Source organism: Camelina sativa, chromosome 12 (genome assembly GCF_030686135.1).
Source record: "Camelina sativa cultivar CO46 ecotype springtype chromosome 12, ASM3068613v1".
NCBI classification, from domain to species: Eukaryota; Viridiplantae; Streptophyta; class Magnoliopsida; order Brassicales; family Brassicaceae; genus Camelina; species Camelina sativa.
This window is the reverse complement of record NC_141891.1, coordinates 6,364,424-6,383,526: the sequence shown is the minus strand read 5'-3', so window position 1 is coordinate 6,383,526 and position 19,103 is coordinate 6,364,424. Positions and strand designations below refer to the sequence as shown.

The window sequence follows — 19,103 nt, the reverse complement described above, 5'->3', positions numbered from 1 at the left end:
TTTATTGGTTCAAACTCTTAAAAACTTCACTATTTCTATTAGTAGGAGCATTTTCGTCACAATTGACAATCTTAAAAAAAAGTATAGATCGCCAAATTTTTAGAAAAAGATTATTTATTTATAATTTTCCCACAATAATATTAGCCACATATTTTTGATTCACTCAGATTTTTCTCCATACGGGACGCCGCATTCATATAAACAAATCACATATTGACACGTGTTCTGTTTGAGATATTTTGGCTTTTGATGTCCGCGCGTGGCTTCTAATCTCTTTGATATACGCATATCACGTGACCCCAAGATACCCGGTCCCCCGTTTTTTTTTAACCGTTTTCATATTTCTATAGTTGAAAAATATCTTTTATTTTAATATTGTATTTGTATACTTGAAGACAAATTTTTACTAAACATTTTCAAAAAAATACTATTAAAATAATAATATATATCATGACTTTCACATAGGTTTGACCGACATATGTATGTAGTAGCGACTTGTTTGAGCTGTTTCGTGCAATTTGCATTCATTTCTTATGAACAACCTGTCACGTGATATGTTTTCCTTAAAGTGCTTATTCAACAGTTAAACAAAAAAAAAAACACTACTATTCTATTTGTGTAAATGCTATATATTCATTTCCCGAATGAGTATTGAGTGTTAGACTATTAGTATACGTTTAATTCCAACTACTGAAAAATAAAGGGAATCACAATCTTATTTTCCGGTTGAGAATATACAATATTTGTTTGTTTCTATATATGATTTTTTTTTAAGGACATTAAGGACAGTTACCAAATTATTCAGTAATTGTCAATTTATACAAATTATGATAATTAACGTGGCGGCCAACCTATAGGATTTGACGCTTATTTTTAATTTATTTCCGTTTCAAGATTTTTTTTCTTAACAATTTATTCATTGTTAAAACGTTCAATGCTGAATAAAGCGATTTTTAAAGGGTTTTGATATAATATAACTGTGTAAAATGAATTAATATTTATGTGTTAGTAAACATTTTATACATCTGAGAAACGTTTTATTTTTTCTCTTTACATTGAGATTGTTAATTTTTGGTTTTAATGACTGCTTTTTGAAACAGACGTTATTCATAGCTGAAGTATCTATATATAATCTGGAGATGTCCATACTAAATTTATTTTACTAAAAGAAAGGTATTAGTCTTCTTCGTACAGTAACTTGTCCTGGTCTGAGTCTGAAAAGTCCATTTTTGTTGAAACAAAACCCCCCCAAATAGTGTATTAATTTTGTAAAGTTGTGTCGATATATATGTCATCTCAAACCCGAGTTCTGATTTAGTTAGGGTTGGCGAAGCTCAATATGAAACCAAAACAAGAAAAACGAGCGAATATTTGTTTGTTACGTTAGTCTGACGAGGAGCACAATAAGGCTGACTAAGAACAATCCAAAACATGATTTGAGGTGACATTAAATCCTGTGTGATCAGATTTGACCATAAACCTTAATACGTCAAGCATTAATATTAAACGTCTCACAACAAGAACATAACATTAGATTTCAGTATACTAATTGACACATCTACGTCATTGTAACCTTTCAATCGTTAATCTTTGTAGCTAAATGAAATTATGTATATTTAATTAGTACAATTTGTCATTGGTTTTCATCAAAACATACTGATCATAACTTCCACAAATTATGTTTTTTTTTTTTTCACAAATTATGTTTTGTATATAATTAAATACAAACCGAGAGCGAAGACACAAACAAAAAATAAGGTGTGTGAGAGAAGGCGAGGACGATTTGATTCTGGAGATCCAAAGTGGGAAGGACGAGAGAGAGAGAGAGAGAGAAAGACATGGAGAATCCTTTGGATTGACAAAAGACAAACCCCGAGGTTTAGTGCAGTGTTCTTGGCCACTGTCCTCCATTGAGCCAAGTGACCAATCCACGTATATATATTATATATGCGTCGATATATACTACTCCCACATTATAATACGTACTACTTAAAGACGACAATTAAGTGGGTACATTGAAATTTAGACAAACTGAATCTTTTGATTGGACTAGGCTTGACCACGTTTTCCTTTCTATTTCGAAACTAATCATAATAACGGTAAATATTTACTTCTACATCGTCGTTTGTTTATTATTAGGAACACAATTTACTTATCAAGTAGCAAGCCCAAATCCAAAATCGAAAAATAAATTCTTCTTAATGATTAGTAACAACGTAAATGATTCAAATTATTGTGTAGAAGAATCAGTCCATCATGTCCATGGTGAAACAGATGATATTGATATCATCCGTTATATGATGTCATGAATACTTTCTATTTTGGAGCGACAACAACTTCTAACCCAATGACAATAAGACTTCAATGACTACTACAGTCTTGAAGTAATATATCCAACCCAGTAAATTTTGCTACTATTAAAAAAAAATATCCTTCGGTTCACCATTTATCGGTGACACGTGATAGTAAAATTTTTAAAAGATTGCGCTAAAGATCTTGTGCAAAGCTGATATAATGTGAGCATAACATGTCTATTTACGGTTATGAACGAAGAATCCAAATAGAAATAAACGAAACTCTTGGTAGTAAAATAAATAAATTGAAAGGACAAAAGATTCATTCTAAAAAGAAGGGCCACCCCTCAAAATATCAAAACGTCGAAAGCTTTATCACCATTAGTTATATATAATTTGATGTACGTTGGTCTTGGTGCATATTGCTTTAAACTAGTAATTAAGAACGAGCTCGAACTTTGATGGACAAATAAAGACTAGAGAAGGTCACCGCTTGAGTGATTATTTCTCAACCAAGTTAACGATAATATAAACAAATACTATCAACATTAACGTCTGAGTTTCGAGTTTTCCCAAGCTAATGTTATGTCTTGGAGCAGAAGCTAATATGGTCTCGACTCGTGAGTACTACTCTCAAGTCATTATCGTAGACAGCCTTAGTTTCCAAGCAAGAAATGTTGGTCTTTTGTGTAAAACTTCAATTAGCTTTACATATTTACTAGAAATTTGTTCCGCTCTATGTTTTTATATATATTAAATACATTATACGTATATAAAGCAAATTTATAACCTTTGAAAATTAATAATATTTGTTGAAAGGCGCGTCCAAACTTATCGATCATCGGAGCTAGCTTCTACCGTACTAGCTTTGTTGTTAGGTAAAACATGGGAATCGAACAAAGAGTAAATAGTTAAACCATTCTGTTTTAGGATTTGGTTCAAGACAAATTATCTGGTTTGGAGAGTTTCCTTTTCACCGAAACTTTTTACCGCGCCTCGTGATTCTTTGTCTCCGATACTCTTGTGACCGGCTGAGCGTCCATTTTATTTTAATATTTTCTTCAACAAAAATTGTTTGGTTAAATTGTTTAAAAGATCTGATTTATCCTTCATGGCAATTTCAGTTAAGTTTTTACAAAATATGTAATTAGAAGATTCAAGTAAGGATATAAACGTCTTATTAAAAATTAGTAATAATTAAATCTACCAAAATTTAAAAACAAAAGTACTATATAGTCTTTAAACACCTTCTATGCTCAACATGATCGTGGTTGTTTGGGTTGCATCGGGAGTTAGTCTGACTTTTCTCTTGATACTTGGTTTCTTACTTTTTTATAGTAATAGTTTTCGTGTTTTGATACATGAAACATGACCGTTGGTGTGTCGATATAGTTGACCACTTTTACTGGATTTAATTTATTTAGATATATGAATATCTCGTTCTTTTTGTCTTAATCCTTAAATTGGAGGTATACTTGACCAAACAAATTTTTAAAAAAATTTGGCCGTCTACTTTTTAGATGATAGTCCATTGAGTTATGTAAAAGCCTCGAATTAATGAATGAAAAGGGTTGACACTAATGAAAAACAATTTCAATAGTAAGATAACACTAGTTTACCGGTTTTATTATATACTTTGTCAACTTCGAACCTATAGACCTCATGAACAAAGAAATGCAATGGTTTAAAGTGCTTAGAAAAGTTTTTTAAAAATACACGCACGTAGTGTAGATAAGAATTACTATTAACTAGTATATAGTTAAGTGGTACAGTTACATATTTAACATAGAACTATTATGAAGTACAAGACAAAACTTTAAACAAAAGAAAATGTAAAAAGACAAAGTTAATCAATGCAACTGCTATGAACCCACGCAAAGACCTTATGTGATGCTGATTTTACATGTGCATCTAGTGTTTGTTTAAATGCATTAGGAGGAAAAATACCATTCGGTTCGAATAAAATTTACTTTAAAAAAGTTTTATCAGTAGTGCTCGAGTAGTGAAAAAAAAACATACATTTAAAAACTTATTCGAATGGACTTGGAAGCCTCGGTAAACCCAATATACAGTATATCAAATTATATACAAGTGTTGGAGTTTCAAGAAAGATAATAAACTTTGATTTATACAACTCTCAAATTAATAAAAGACAATCCTGAATTGATTATACAAGTGGGAGACTAGCACTTTCATTGAACATAATATACATTCTTGAATTTTCTTGATGACTCGTTAAGAAACTAATGAGAAGAAATTTTACCAAAAAAATTACAAACATCTGAATGTATTTTAAAACCTATAAACTACATGTAAAGATAATTCATGGATTAAACCTTCTATTTAAAATATTCTCTATCACTGAAGTGAAAAGGTCTAATATGCCAAAAAGTTTTTTGTAGCTTTGAGCATACTGTATTTGGGAAAAAGGTGGTTTGTTCCTTCCTAACGAATAATTCAAGTATCGTTGTCCGCTCTTCTCTCTCAGGCCCAAATATCGGGAAGCCTTTATCTAATCCTTGTTCCGACGCTGGTGAAATTCCGGCTTGCCGGCGTCGGGTCTCTGGTTACTTCTCCGCTGTCTCTTACTTGTCCTGCTCTCTGTTTTTCTTTTATTGTTGCATATCTCAATCACTTCGAACCGATCAGATCCATTATCAAACCCTCTCTCCTCCTTTAAAAAGCTTTAACGCCAGATCCTCTTCCGGAGATAGACGGCGAGGGAGTTCTCTGTCAACCCTCATTCCGACTCAAGCCCTCTCCCCAAACCTTCCTTTGAGCCTAGTAAACCCGGCGCTCTCCCAAAGGCACAGATCTGAACAAATCCTCGCCTTGCCTGACTCTCTCTGTCTGGGGTGTAAAATGACGATGCTCGGTATTGTCGTTCCCTGGATCAAAAGGTCATGTCCGCGAGAAACCGGAAAGGTGAGGCTACTTCCGCCCCTCTCCAAACCTTTTGTCGCTGCAAAGACCTGGTACACCAGACTCTCGCCGAGCCTGTTCCCACCGGTGCACAGAGACTCCAATCGGAATGATTACTCGCCAGTTTGCTGCCGCTCCATCGCCACCTCCGGCTTGGATGCGTTTCTAGGTTTCCCGCTAATGGACCTACATCCATGGTTAGGCCCAGTTATCACATTTGGGCCCAATATCAAAAACACTGCTCCATGCTCTCATCCTCTAAGGCCCAGGTCGGTATCCTTAACCTACTTACGAATGTTATCCTTTTGGTTGCATCCGTTTTATTATCTTGAAGACCTGCTGCCGATGTTTGTGTGGCCATTGCCATATAATTATGTGATTTCGCTAACCCACCCTCGACCATATATGACTAGTGTTAGAACTTCCCTACCTAGTCCTGTTCTTAAAAAGCTTAAGGCAAGTTCAATTCCTCTAGTACCGATTTTCTCTGCTTGGTCAAGTCGAGGTCTCCTCGGTAGCAGAACTTTGGTGGCTTTAGGTTTGCTTGTTATTTTTGTTCGCTGAGGTCGGTCTGTTAGCTCTGTCCAGATGCTTACCTCAGGGAAGCATAATCATGAACCTGATCCAACAACTTGTGTTAACCCGTTGCTTAAAACCTTTGATCCCCCGTATTGCCCACTGCTATTAGATCGAAAGCTTGTATTTGTTGACTTTCTCCAGGACCAAACCGATTATAAGCTTTGTGTGGAATTCATTTACCTCCATTTCCATGTGAGGGATGACCCACCTGCTTTGTTACGGCTGGTTTCCCATTTCCGGCGTTCCCCGGCTATAGCTTCATCTAGAATCATGAGGTATGTTCCTAAAAGCTTAAAGGGCTTTGATCCCATGATTTTGAACCGTCTCATGCTGGCACAAACCCCCACAAGAGTCCCCCCCCCCCATGGGACATCTTTTTACAAGCTCAATCGCGTCTTCCGCTAGAGCCACTTTAGGCCACTCGCTGGTCGAAGATATCGTGAAGTTTGACTTCAAGTACGAGTCCACCTTGGTCCCAATAGACTTCTCAAATATTGTAAAACTTATTCAGTTTGAAAATCCTTTTGTTAAGCTCATGGAGTCCCTCCTCTTGTTGAGGTCTCATTTGAATGAAATTTCTCTTGTTTGCCAAAAAAAAAAAAAAAAAAACAAATAATTCAAGTACTCTGTTCCATATCCGACCAATCTCGCATCTGCTTGAAACAGATTTAATTGGTAAGAAGTTAATAACTTTAACATCATTGTCAAACCGTACTCTTAAGTCTTAGGCCCGTATGAACCCATTAAAACGAATTAGTGATTCCAGTTTCCTTAAATGGTTCTGTGATAAAAATGGAAATAGTACTTTGTGACTTATAAACGACAAAGCTCATGATTCTAGTTTTAGTAGAATGAAAAGAATATTAGCCTTGATGATGATTCATATCGATGATCGACGAGAATAAGGGGGAAAAAGACCAACTGATGACCAAAAATAGTCCAATTTAAGTAGAAGAACACAGATACGCATCACACACAATAAACGAACATTAGATGGGATGATTTATAGTTCCATGGAATGGAATGAAATGGAGATCATATGATTTTCTTAATGATCCTGTCTTCACAAATTTTATAAGACAGACAAAGTCTATATATATAGATCATTACAATAGCAATAAGAAGAGTTTAATTATTAGGGGCTCTTCCTTAAGGACAGTATCTGCGTCAGCCCATGGCGTACTTTTGGGTCCAGGTCCGAGCGGTGGACTCGTACTTGTTCTTGTCTGTCTTGTACATGTGAGCTATCTCAGGGACCAAAGGATCATCCGGGTTTGGGTCCGTTAACAACGAACAGATCGATAGCAGCACCTGTTGCATCACACATACCAAACGCTCTGTTACTACTAATAGTGCTCATATGAACAAGTAAAACTGATATAAAACCTGATCTGCTTCATGTAATAAAAATGAGGAAGAACAAAAGGAAACCTTGGAGATAGTGAGCGCGGGACTCCACTGCTCCTTCAAGATGTCGAGGCAGATGCTACCATTGCTGTTAATGTTCGGATGGAAGACCTTCGTCCTAAAAGCCACCTACATTTTTAAACAAACCATACATATAGCAATGTAAATCAAGCTACCACAGAGAAAGAAAGCATGCAAAAGCAACCATAGAGTTGAAGTTAACCTTAGGAGGCTTAAAAGGGTAATCCGGAGGGAAATGAATGGTTACAAGAAAAACTCCTCCAGAGTAAGGGCTATCAGATGGACCCATGATCGTAGCCTGCCAATGAAACATGTCTTCCGCAACAGGTCCTGTCAATCAAAAATTTGAGCAAAAGTTTTTAATATCAAACCCAAAGAGCAACAGAGAGGTTTATTTTCTAAGATCTTAACACAAAATGAAACCAGATCTATCAACGAATCAAAACAAGTTTGAACCTTTTGGCCTTATATGATTGCAATCCAGCTGAATTACAATCAAATGATAATCATGCAGCTAAATTACCCAAAAAGATTATGGATAATTTAGATCTAAGCTAACGAGAGATCAAATACAACAAACCGTCTTACACAAACACAAACCAGCTCAAAACAGATCAAAACCTAGGATCCATCATCAATCAGCAAGAGCAACACGAAACTATTGAATAAAAAAAGAGGGGAACCTGCGCTACAAGAAGTAGGAGGATCCTTCTGCAGATCCTTCAGTTCCTTCAAAATCCGTTTCGATGCCATAACCAAAACCTACGATTCCAAAATTCCAAAAATTTGCAGGTTTCTACAATCCAAAAAAAAAACGTATCACGAGAGTCAGCTAAGGATCAAAGAACACAACAACCGATATAAATATAAACGAAGGGAAAGAAGAGGATCCAAAATTATACCTGTGGCGGATTGAATCAAGTTGTCTCGTTTCGGCGTTGTTGTTGTTGGTTCTACGAATTTGGGGAGAAGAAGAAGAAGAAGAAAGGGGTGGTGAATGGTGAGAACGAACGGAAGAGAAAGAAGAAGAAGATGTAATGTAATGTGGTCGCGACCACAATAAATAGGGTGCGGAAAGATTCTGGTTCGTTGATTAGTGGACTCCTTCCTTCCTTCTTTCCCTTTTTTTTTTTTTTTTTTAATTCTTTTAGATTCGATTTCTTTTTTAATTATACTAATAACCTTTTTTCTTTTCTTCTTTTGTGTGTGTGTGGGGTGGGCCAAACTTAGCGTTGTACCTACGGCATGAGAAATAAAATAAAAACGCGGTTGTTCGTATCCATGTGGCGCCGGTGGTTTCCCCATTCGCCTTTTAACCGACGTCGTTTCTAGTCAACCAAAACTCGTATGATCTTACGGCTGAGATTTTTTTTTAAATTTGATTTCAAGATTAAACCAATTTGGGTAGAGATTATCAAAACATATATAACGTAACTGTCGTGTCGTCTACACACTATTTTCGACGGGATATGATCTACCTCGTTATTATAGTACTGATATTGTGAAGGTCGTGGTTGGTGTGACTAAAATAAGACTGCATCCGACTATTAAAGCTTGTTTTCACATGATTTATCTCTCACACGAGACTTGTTACTTAGATGGAATTTGGTTTGAAGGTGTGAAAGTGGTTTTGACTAACGAATCATTATCATTCGAATCGCATAACACCAGATTATGGTTAGATTTCCAAAATTTAAAGCAAAATTACTCTCTCTCTCTCTCTCTCATGACTCTGCTTCATCCAAGAATATTACGATCAAACTTAACTTTAGTGTGAGACTTCTACGTACCAAGGCCTTTTTTTTTTTTGTTTAATTAAAGAATGATCTTTAATTTGAATTCCTTACCCTGGGAGGACAATCTACTTTTATGAATGGTGGAGATTCTAAATCTGTTTCATTATCTTCCGGGTCCAATACCTTTAGACATCTCTCATCACTATTTCCCAAGCTTCCTTTTTTGAACCATCTCTTCTGCTTCGGTTGCTCTGCGCTTATGGCAATGACAACGTCATTAGGGAAGAGATCACCTTGTACAAAAGCGTGCATCACCGTCAATCCTAGCACACCTATCACCGTCACCGTTGCTGCTCCCGACATCACTACCGACAGTATCTGAGTTGCCACTCTCGTTACTTCGTCTGAATATTTTATCGTCGCGCTGGCCACTGCCGTCATTGGAAACGTGTATGCCCACCAAGCTAGCGAGAATCTGACATTTTTACAATAACCATGTCAGATATAACATCCATCTTGTTTTTCATATTTTTGGTCATACCCTGCAGTTAAAGAAATAGCTTACCTAAATCCGCGGAATAAGTTAATCCGACAAACCTGAAACAAGAATCACAGCAAGCAAAGAAGTTATAACATTTCTTGTGAGGTAAGCAACTTCGCTCTAGCTCACTGGGAAAACAAATTACCAGAGAAAAGTACAAGAACAAGGATATGAAGTAAGCGAGACGCGAACCGAGATCAAAAGAGGCAGAGATCTTGGTCCAGGCCATGGAAGCGACTGCAGGTGCAGCCACAAAGAGGAAGAAAACAGGGTGAAGCTCTTTAGGTAAGGTTTCGTTTGTGGGAAGTCTCTGATAGAGAGTCACAAATAAGACCAAATAATAAGCCAACCCCACGGCAAAAAAGAACATTGGTCCTTCTTTCAACCCCATTGTTGCTCCTAGAAGTGCTCCAGCGAAGTTACCGACAATAGAAAGGTGGTTTGTAGGGTTAGCGACTTTGGAGAGGCGTCGTTGTCCACCGGACATCCACTGTCCGTAAATCTTCATCTCAAGAAACAAGATGGGAGCCATAAGGAAGTACCAAAGTGTAGATGGAAGATGCGAGATGATGGAGTGTGGGATTCCAAGTGCCAAGAAGAGGATTGATATGAGAGGAGCGAAAAAGAAGTTGACTCGGATCGGATGCCGGAACTCGCGGCGGACCGCCTCGAAGTAGAGGATGGTTTTGAGGAGGTAAGTGATGGAAACGGCGAGGAGGAGGAGAAGAGAGATCCACCAGAGCACGTGGTTGATCACTTGCGTCACGTGCAAGAACCTCTCGGCCTTTGTGGTTGCTAAGGTCTTCCACATGATGGCTTGACTGCTTACTCCAAGACACATCCCGTACGATGTGATTGGAAACCGTAGAAGAAACGGCCACGTTTTGTCCTCAGGCAGGACTATCGTCTCCTTTTCCTGATATAAACCACCAATTAAACCACCAGACACAAAAACGAATCATACATAAGCATACAAAAATGAACAAATATAATACCTTGAGAGTTTCAAGTTCGGGGCCTTGAAGAGCATCAAAGAATCTATCAGCGGTTAAAGATTCAGTGATCTCTTTCTCCTGCAACGAACTCTCGATAGGTTTTCCACGTAAATTCGAAATCTGACGTTCGAGCTTCCCTGACATGGTCCTGAATAAGTCATACCTCTTGTCGTGGAAGTTTCTAGAAGCTTCTTGATCATGAAACATGGCACCTCGGGGCATAGACTTGGAATGATGAAAATTCATCTTCCTCCCCCCGTTTCGTGTCTCTAATCTAGAGAACTCTTTGCAACTAGATTGACGTTGGTTTTGAAATAGATCTGAGTTTGCTGAAGAAACCAAAGGACTGACCGATCTTGGATTATTCATTGCTTCCCTGTTTTTAGTACATAAATTTGGAACTATATTTATAAAGATCCATATACATATAAACCAAATTAAAACATCACATCAAGCTTTGCAAATGGATTAGTTGTATTTATATATAAATAACAAAAAGAAAAACACGTGAACCCACACACACATAAATGAATATATATACTTACAGACAGCGCTAGAATATGAAGAGAAAGTGATAGAAACAGAGAAAATGTAGATCTGATATCAGTGTGTTTTGGTCTTTTGGAAAGAAGAGAGGAGGAGGGAGTAAGTAAGTCGGTGTGGCCGTATGTGAAGTCAAATAAGTCTTCTGAAAGGGGATAGTTTTGTAAATGTGTGGGGACAGAACTAAAGGGGTCTTTTGTGTTTTGGTTTTAGTGCTGTCAAGATAAAGCTTCTAATCTCTTTCCCTTTTTGTTTCTATTTGAGTTGTTTTGTTTTGACTTGTCCTACTACTCTCATACATTCACTTGCGTTAGTTGTTTTATATGCTCATTCACAGCTCAACCAAAATGATCCAATGATGATAACCGGCCTGAAATTAGTACCACGCTATTACTAAATTAATCCGGGGATAATCAATTGATGATCACGTATTGCTTACCGGCCTGAAATTAATCCAAAAAATATGCAAACTAGGTTAGGCAAAGAAAGAAAAAGAAGTAATATCAGAGATAACGAACACGATATGATAGAGATAACACGTTCCTTGGAAGCCGGAAGGTATCTAGTGGACACGAGAGTCAAGCAGTCAATAAAAGAGGCGGCTTTTTGCTATCTCGTTTAGTCGCGTCCGCGCTTCATAATGACCGTTCCGTACATTCGTCAATGATATAGAATATCCTTTTTTTTTCTTTTTTTTTTTTTTATCTACTATTACATGTTGTTGTACAGTTGTGGTAATGAAAAATGGACTTTGTTTCTTTAAAAAGAGGTTTTATAATTCAGCATTTATTACTCATCGATTACATAAAACTTTGTGAGTATGTTTATAATACAGTTACTAATGTATTAGGAATGAACATCTTAACCATATATACTCCCCATCCAAAGTCCAAACGAAACATAAACTGAAATGTCCACCCACATAGTAGATAATGCTTGTGCCAAATGGTTTGAGAAATGAGAAGTATACACAGTAGAACAATGTCATAGTGATTAGTGACAATCATATATATAAAAGTAGAGTTTCAGTCTCTTCTTATTGGTCCACTTGGCAATGCAATTCTAACAAAAAAAATTATATTAATACACAAATTTAAAAATAATTAATTTTCACATTTAACTCACATAATATAAAACTGAAATCTTTATAGGTTCTCCCTATAAATTATGCATTAACTTTATTTCTCCACTAAGTTGTATTAATCAATTGTATTAAAACAAAACAATAAATTAGAATTGTAACTCTCATTTTTCTAAATGTAATTTTTCATCATTTCTCTTCCTATAAATACTCATTATCTTATTCTCTTAGTCTATCACTCTTTCATTCTCTCATCTTCTTCTACTACTCTCAAATCTCTTGTTTGTTTTGTTTTGTTTTGTTTTGTATTTTTTTGTTATTGTTGTTGTATGGGTTATAAAAAATCAAATCAAATATCATTGTAAAGGCTTAGTTTTAGAGTTTGTATGATATGTATATCTTATATATTTATATTAATCTTTTAAAATGTTTATCTCCATTTTCTATTTTATATTAACATCTTATAAATCATTATTTTCATACTTCCTTACAATATTCACCACACAATAAGATCATAAAGTTGAAATGATCCATATGTAATTATCTATTATGTCTCTGGTTATCTCACAAATACATGTATCATTTTTAATAATTTATAAAAATCAATATAATATTTAAAGATCAATATAATTATCCATTTATCAATTTATAAAGACTATTTTGTTCTGTGATCCAATTGATAAATCTGCAGAGTTCAATATAATATATATATATATATATTTTTATGATTTGAGGTTTTTGAAAACAAAAAGAACATAATTAAACAATTGGTTTTTTGTGTCTTTAATCAAAATAAAAAATGATCCAAAAAACAAAACATATTCAACTGGACCTTAAATATAAAAATAAAATATAATTTTAAAAATATTATTTCACTAAATTCTCTAAAGATGAAACCATTAGTATGAAATCTAGCACTATAAATTAAATTGATGAATGAAAACCAAAAAAATATAAGTTATCTTTGGGATTTTAAAAATTATTGAGATTGAAGAATTCATATAATTTTATAAGAAAATTAATTTAGTTTGTCACTTAAAAAGTAATATTTTTTATTTTGAAATATTATGTGTAAGTGTTGAGTTTATATCAACAAACAACCAAATCATGTGAATTTTGATTCAACCACTTGGTATTCCTTTTATTTTAGGTTATAAAAAATTAAAATATTTATTTATAATTAAAGACATGTAACTCCATTTAACTCAAATGTAACTCCTATCCAATAATTGTACATTAATTCATTCCTCCTACTAACTTATGAGAATTTGTTAAAAATACCCCTTTTGATATACCCCTTTTCAAAAATACCCTCTTTTCTGGCAATTTTTATTTTTGCCCTCCATTAATTTTTAATGACCATTTTACCCTTAAATGAAAAATATTTTATTCAATAAAAAGAAAAACAAAATTTTTCCGCCAAAAAATTTCCGACATATTTTCCCGCCAAAAAATTTTCGAAAAAATTTTCCCGCCAAAAATTTTTTTGTCCAAAAAATTTTGATAAAAATTTTCGACATAAAAAATTTCCCGCCAAAAAAAATTTACAAGGTTTTTAAAAGGTTTTATAAGGTAGAAGAAACCTTATAAAAACCATAAACACCTTTTAAACGCTTTTACAAGATTTTTAAAAGAGTTTTAAAAGGTTTTCAAAATGTTTTAAAAAGGTTTTTAAACACCTTGTAAATGCTTTTAAAATGTTTTTATAAGGTTTTTAAACACCTTGTAAACGCTTTTAAAAGGTTTTTAAACACCTTGTAAACGCTTTTAAAAGGTTTTTAAACACCTTGTAAACTCTTTTAAAAGGTTTTTAAACACCTTTTAAACGCTTTTAAAAGGTTTTTAAACACCTTGTAAACGCTTTCAAAGGTGTTTAAAAACCTTCTAAAAGCTTTTAAAAGATTTTTAAACACCTTGTAAACGCTTTTAAAAGGTTTTTAAACACCTTGTAAACGCTTTTAAAAGGTTTTTAAACACCTTGTAAACGCTTTTAAAAGGTTGTTAAACACCTTGTAAATACTTTTACAAGGTTTTACAAGGTGTTTAAAAGGATTTACAATGTTTTTATAAGGTATAAATTTCAATTTTTTTGGCGGGAAAATTTTTCGATTTTGGCGGGAAAATTTTTTTTTGTGGCGGGAAATTTTTTTTTTTGACGAGAAAATTTTTTTTGGCGGGAAAATTTTTTATTTTTGGCGGGAAATTTTTTTTTGATTTTGGTGACTGTACATTCTTGTTGTCATTTAAAGAAAGGGTAATTTGGTCATTTTGTTCAAAAAGAAGGGTAGTTTTAAAAATGGTCAACATGGAAGAGTATTTTTAAAAAGGGAATTGAAAAAAAGAGTATTTTTGAGAATGCCCCCTAACTTATTATCTTTCAAGAGAAATTATTTTTTGTTAAATTTTAATATTTTTTATTTATTTTGGTTGGCTAAACTTATATTCATATTTTGGTTGGCTAAATTAATATATTTCTCATGTAAAATTATTGTTTTTAATATATTTCTCATTTCAAAGTTTAAAGCAATATATCATATATATAAAAATAAGGTTTTGGTCTCTCCTTATTGGTTGATTTTCATTTAATGTTTTCTAATTTTTATTTTATTTTTTATTTTGCTTTCTAATTGCTTTAAACAATATTTAAGATCCAATAAACACAATAAATTTTACTCACATATTAAAATAAAATTATAACTGAAAATAAAATAAATTATGCATTAATCATATTCTACCACTCAATTTTATTCAAACACAATAAATTACTATTGTAACTCCATAGTTCTAAATGTAACTTCCATCATTTCTTATCATATAAATAAGCATTCTCTCAATCTATCATTCTCTCATATTGACATTCCTTTACTATCTCATTTTCACATTCTCTCATTCTCTTCTACAATACCTCAAATCATTTTTCGTTTTTTTTTTGTTATTTTTGTTGTATGGGTTGTAAAAAAAAATGAAATATCATTGTAAATTGTTAATGCTAAATTTTAATATAGAGACTACATGATATATATTTTACATTGTTCTTATTTTAAAAGATTTATCTCCTTTATCTAATTTGGATTATTATCTTATAAGTAATCATTCTCTCTTCCTCTCCCACCAATATCAAATGTTGTTATATCTCATATGTGTTGTAAGAGTTTGATTCCATATTTTAATTTAGAAAGTATTATATATATATAGATATTACATTTTTCTATTTTTTAAAGATTCATCTCCATTATCTAATTTGGATTACCAACTTATAGTAAACATTCTCTCCTCCTCTCCTACCAATTTCAAATGTTGTTATAATCTCATATGTGTTGCAACTTGTAAGAGTTTGATTCTATATTTTAATGTAGAAAGTATTATATATATATTTAACATTGTTTTCAATTTTTATTTTATTTATATAAAAAATATTTCTTTTATATTTCTTGCCTTTCTAATCTATTCATATTTATTTTTAAAATTTGCATAGTTAAATTTAAATTCACATATGTAGGTTTAAACAAAACAATCAACTTTATTTAAGAATTAGATGCTCCTATTCATTTTTAAACGATCAATGTGTAACATATAAGCATTTTGTCTTGCAATCACAAGTTCCATTTCCATTGCTTAACTCCATGGTTAAACTATAATATATGTTGTCCTATTTGTAGGAATAACAACATACCTATTTATTTAAAAGAGCAGATGATTAAACGAAATAAACATTTCTCCAAATTTTATAATTCAATCAGTGAGTGTACTTATTACTTTGAAAAACTTTTACATTGAAGTTCATAAAATCATATAAGAAAACTAAAATACTATATCACTTCAAATTTGGAAGGAAACACTTGGTATTCCTTTTAAAAAAAGTCAAGACACATATAAAAATTTATTAATATTTAACCCACTTTAAAGACATTAAAGGTCATTTAACTCAAAAATAACTTCTATCCAATAATTTCATACATTCCTCCCACAAATTAAAAAAATATATATATATGTTCAAGATTGTATTTAAATATTACATAATTTTTTAGTTAGCTAAATTTATAGTCACATATATACAATTACATAAGAATTTATATTACTTATTAACATCATAATTCGACCCATTATTTGCTTAACTCAATATTGGTTTCAAAGCCAACTAAAGAAAAACAGAAACGATCTTATTGATACTAGACCAAAACATGGATATACAAACATAATCACTTACACGGAATATATTTTAAAAAAAATAACTTATTATTGCAACATCAACATATGAAGGGTTTACATAAGTAGTTAATTAGAAAATCTATAATACAATAAATGTATTGGAAACAATATCAGTCAATGATAAGATTGGATCCTCAAAAGCAAGAAACAACATCTTCATAATTCATAAAAAATAAACACCACAATTATACACATCTGAACGAAATGGTATAAACATATAGGGTATAAATAAAAGTGACGGGAAAGCCCGTATATGCCTAGTTAAAACGAAATAATACAAAAAAGAAAACGAAAAAGACCAAAAAAACAAGAAAGTGTCAACTACACCACAACCCACACGTTGCGTGGGGAAGCACCTAGTAGCATAAATTACACAGTTTCAAATTTTGCTGGCTTGAAATTTTAGAATATAAAAACTGGTTATTGTAAAATTGGGCACTTTTTTAATGGGCTATATAAATAATCCTATGAAGCCCGTTTAGCAGATCCTTTGATCAGTCACATCTAACGGCTACAAAACCACAGAGTCTGTGGGTCATGAGAAATTATATGACGTGTGACATATGCTAATCCAACGGATTAAGATAATCTCATCTAACGGTCACAAATGAAAGATGTATTTGTAATGTGAATACGACAAAACAGCACAAGTCTCTCTCTCTCTCTTTCTCCCTCCATTTTCAGTAATAAGCACAAAGAACAAAAGAAGCCATTCTTCTTCTTCTTCTACCAAAGTTTCTCAATCTCCAAGACTCCAAAACAAATAAAGTTTACAATTTTCCTTTTCTTCTCTTCCTAGGCTTGGATCACTCAGTAAAAGAAAAAAAAAATGGTGAAACCGAGAGTTTTACTATGTCCTGGAGGACCTGGACCCGGGAGAGACACGCCGGAGAAGAAACCACCGCCGGCGTCAACTGAAGATCCAAATCGAGAGAGGTTTAGTCATCTTCCTCCTTCTTCTTTTTTTTTTTTTCATGAAAAGTTCCTTCTTTTATTACCAATCCTTTGCTTTTTTTTTGCTCCTTAAAAAGTAGGGTTTATGGCTCAGATACTATGGTGAAGGAAGGGGATTTAGTAGAATCAGACATTACCGAGAAAGACAGTGAGGGTTTTTTCAAAATCATAGACCAAATTGAGGAAAAAGCTTCATCAATTTTTAAGTTTTCGCTTCTGTTTGATGACGTGAGTGACTCAATGGAGAAGGAGGAAGAAGAACGACTAAGAGTGGTTGAAGCGAGGGAAAAGGAGATTGGTTTGCTTGAAGAGTCAATATCTGGTAGATTAAGTGTTTTAGAGGAGAAAGAGATAGATTCTGATTTGAGACAGGTCATCATGATGTTGGTGCTTGAGAAGCAGAGTGAAGCAAGGGATAAGGAGCTTAACTTAATTGAGGAAGCTATCAAAGAGAAGACTGCTGATTTGAAGAGAAAGGAGGAGACTTTTGAGCTGAAAATGAAAGAAGAAGCTGAAAGATGGAGAGAGGAGAATGAACTGAGGAGTAAAGGTCTTGAGGTTAAAGAAAAGGAGCTTAGGGTACTTGAGGAAGCTATGAAAGAAAAGACTACTGAGTTGAAGAGAAAGGAGGAGACTTTTGAGCTGAAAGTGCTAAGAGAGTCTGAAAAATTGAGAGAGGAGACTGAACTGAGCAGCAAAATTCTTGAGATTAAGGAGAAGGCACTAGGAAAAATGTTGAATGAGCTTGCGTGGAAGCAGATGGAATTAGAAGAAACATCAAAACAACAAGTTATAGAAGCAGAATCTCGGAAGAGATCCAACCTTGAGCTTGAGCCTCTCTTGTTGGTAAATAATAATGATAGTGCTGCTCTTACTCCTCAAGCCAAAAAACAGAAATCTCATGAAGCAAATGATGAAGACATTGAAGTTGTCATCACAGATGAGGTTCCAAAATCATTAACTTGTCATGATACAGATGATTTTAGCAAGTTAATGAGCTCTTTTGCTGTTGATCAAGTATGGGCTTTATATGATTCTAGAGATGATATGCCTAGGATCTATGCTAAGATCAGGAGCATTTTCGACTCTGAGTTGAGTTTGCAGGTGACATTACTAGAGCCTGTCAAGACTACAAAAGATAGGAAATTTATTAGTAGTGGTTGTGGTAGATTCGAATATGGAGATACAGAGATCAAAAGTCATCTGATGTTTGCTCATGAGATGCATCATATCATATGTGCCAACAATGTCATCGTGAACCCAAGAGAAGGAGAAACATGGGCTCTTTTCAGAGATTGGAATGCAAGTTGGAATCTGCACGAGCCTCCTTATAGATATGACTTTGTGAGAGTCATCTCTGAGTTTGATGATCTTACAGGTATTCGAGTGGCCTATATGGGGAGAGTTGCATCGGATATTAACAGTGCTGAGCATGGTGTCATCATACCAGGGGAAATGCAGAGGTTTTCTCATAAAGTTGCATCGGTTAAATCGAGTGGAGATGAGAAAGAGGGTATCCCAGCTGGTTCTTTCAAGGAAGCTACACCGAGATATGATCCTGAGGTTGAGGAGGTTGTGGAAATGAGAATACAAAGCAAAGGTTGTGGTAAAGCTCCAAGAGTTGAAGATCAAAATGGGTCTAGAAAAGATCTGCCCATTATATTAGATTGAGGGACTCACGTTTAACTATATAAACTTATCAAATGTGTGGCATTTTAAATGAACTAAAACTAATATGTATTTAACCAAATTTGAACAAAAATCGAAATGTACACACCCTATGTATCATCAGTATATGTGCTAAAAGGTGGTCATTATCCA

The 19,103-nt window shown here is 33.8% G+C and overlaps 3 protein-coding genes and 1 long non-coding RNA gene across 6 annotated transcripts; 2 read left to right on the top strand and 2 right to left on the bottom strand.

Annotated features, from left to right (window-relative positions):
• Nucleotides 1-4,675: 4,675 nt before the first annotated feature.
• On the top strand, nt 4,676-6,431 carry LOC147930222 (uncharacterized). The gene is made up of 2 exons (XR_015575327.1): nt 4,676-5,485; nt 5,937-6,431. It is a non-coding gene; the product is annotated as an uncharacterized LOC147930222 (long non-coding RNA).
• A 343-nt stretch (nt 6,432-6,774) lies between these two features.
• LOC104730567 (SUMO-conjugating enzyme UBC9) lies at nt 6,775-8,618 on the bottom strand. The gene is made up of 5 exons (XM_010449753.3): nt 8,126-8,618; nt 7,907-8,019; nt 7,426-7,553; nt 7,227-7,331; nt 6,775-7,106 (listed from the first exon to the last, which is right to left on the bottom strand). The coding sequence occupies exons 2-5, from the start codon at nt 7,974-7,976 to the stop codon at nt 6,963-6,965; spliced, it is 447 nt and encodes a 148-aa protein (XP_010448055.1). The 5' UTR covers nt 7,977-8,019; nt 8,126-8,618; the 3' UTR covers nt 6,775-6,962.
• A 233-nt stretch (nt 8,619-8,851) lies between these two features.
• LOC104730565 (S-type anion channel SLAH2) lies at nt 8,852-11,217 on the bottom strand. 2 transcript variants are annotated; one of them, XM_010449752.3, is made up of 5 exons: nt 11,041-11,217; nt 10,496-10,871; nt 9,646-10,416; nt 9,525-9,556; nt 8,852-9,434 (listed from the first exon to the last, which is right to left on the bottom strand). In XM_010449752.3, the coding sequence occupies exons 2-5, from the start codon at nt 10,862-10,864 to the stop codon at nt 9,053-9,055; spliced, it is 1,554 nt and encodes a 517-aa protein (XP_010448054.2). In that variant the 5' UTR covers nt 10,865-10,871; nt 11,041-11,217; the 3' UTR covers nt 8,852-9,052. The 2 variants fall into 2 exon arrangements, with proteins under 2 accessions (XP_010448054.2, XP_087335781.1); XM_087479655.1 differs by having other exon boundaries at nt 9,693-10,416; nt 11,041-11,170.
• Nucleotides 11,218-16,999: 5,782 nt separating this feature from the next.
• LOC104730564 (uncharacterized) lies at nt 17,000-19,099 on the top strand. Of its 2 annotated transcripts, none has more exons than XM_010449751.2 (2): nt 17,000-17,264; nt 17,363-19,099. In XM_010449751.2, exons 1-2 carry the CDS (start codon nt 17,158-17,160, stop codon nt 18,951-18,953), a joined length of 1,698 nt encoding a protein of 565 aa, XP_010448053.1. In that variant the 5' UTR covers nt 17,000-17,157; the 3' UTR covers nt 18,954-19,099. The 2 variants fall into 2 exon arrangements, with proteins under 2 accessions (XP_010448053.1, XP_010448052.1); XM_010449750.2 differs by having other exon boundaries at nt 17,023-17,264; nt 17,360-19,099.
• The last annotated feature ends 4 nt before the right edge of the window (nt 19,100-19,103 follow it).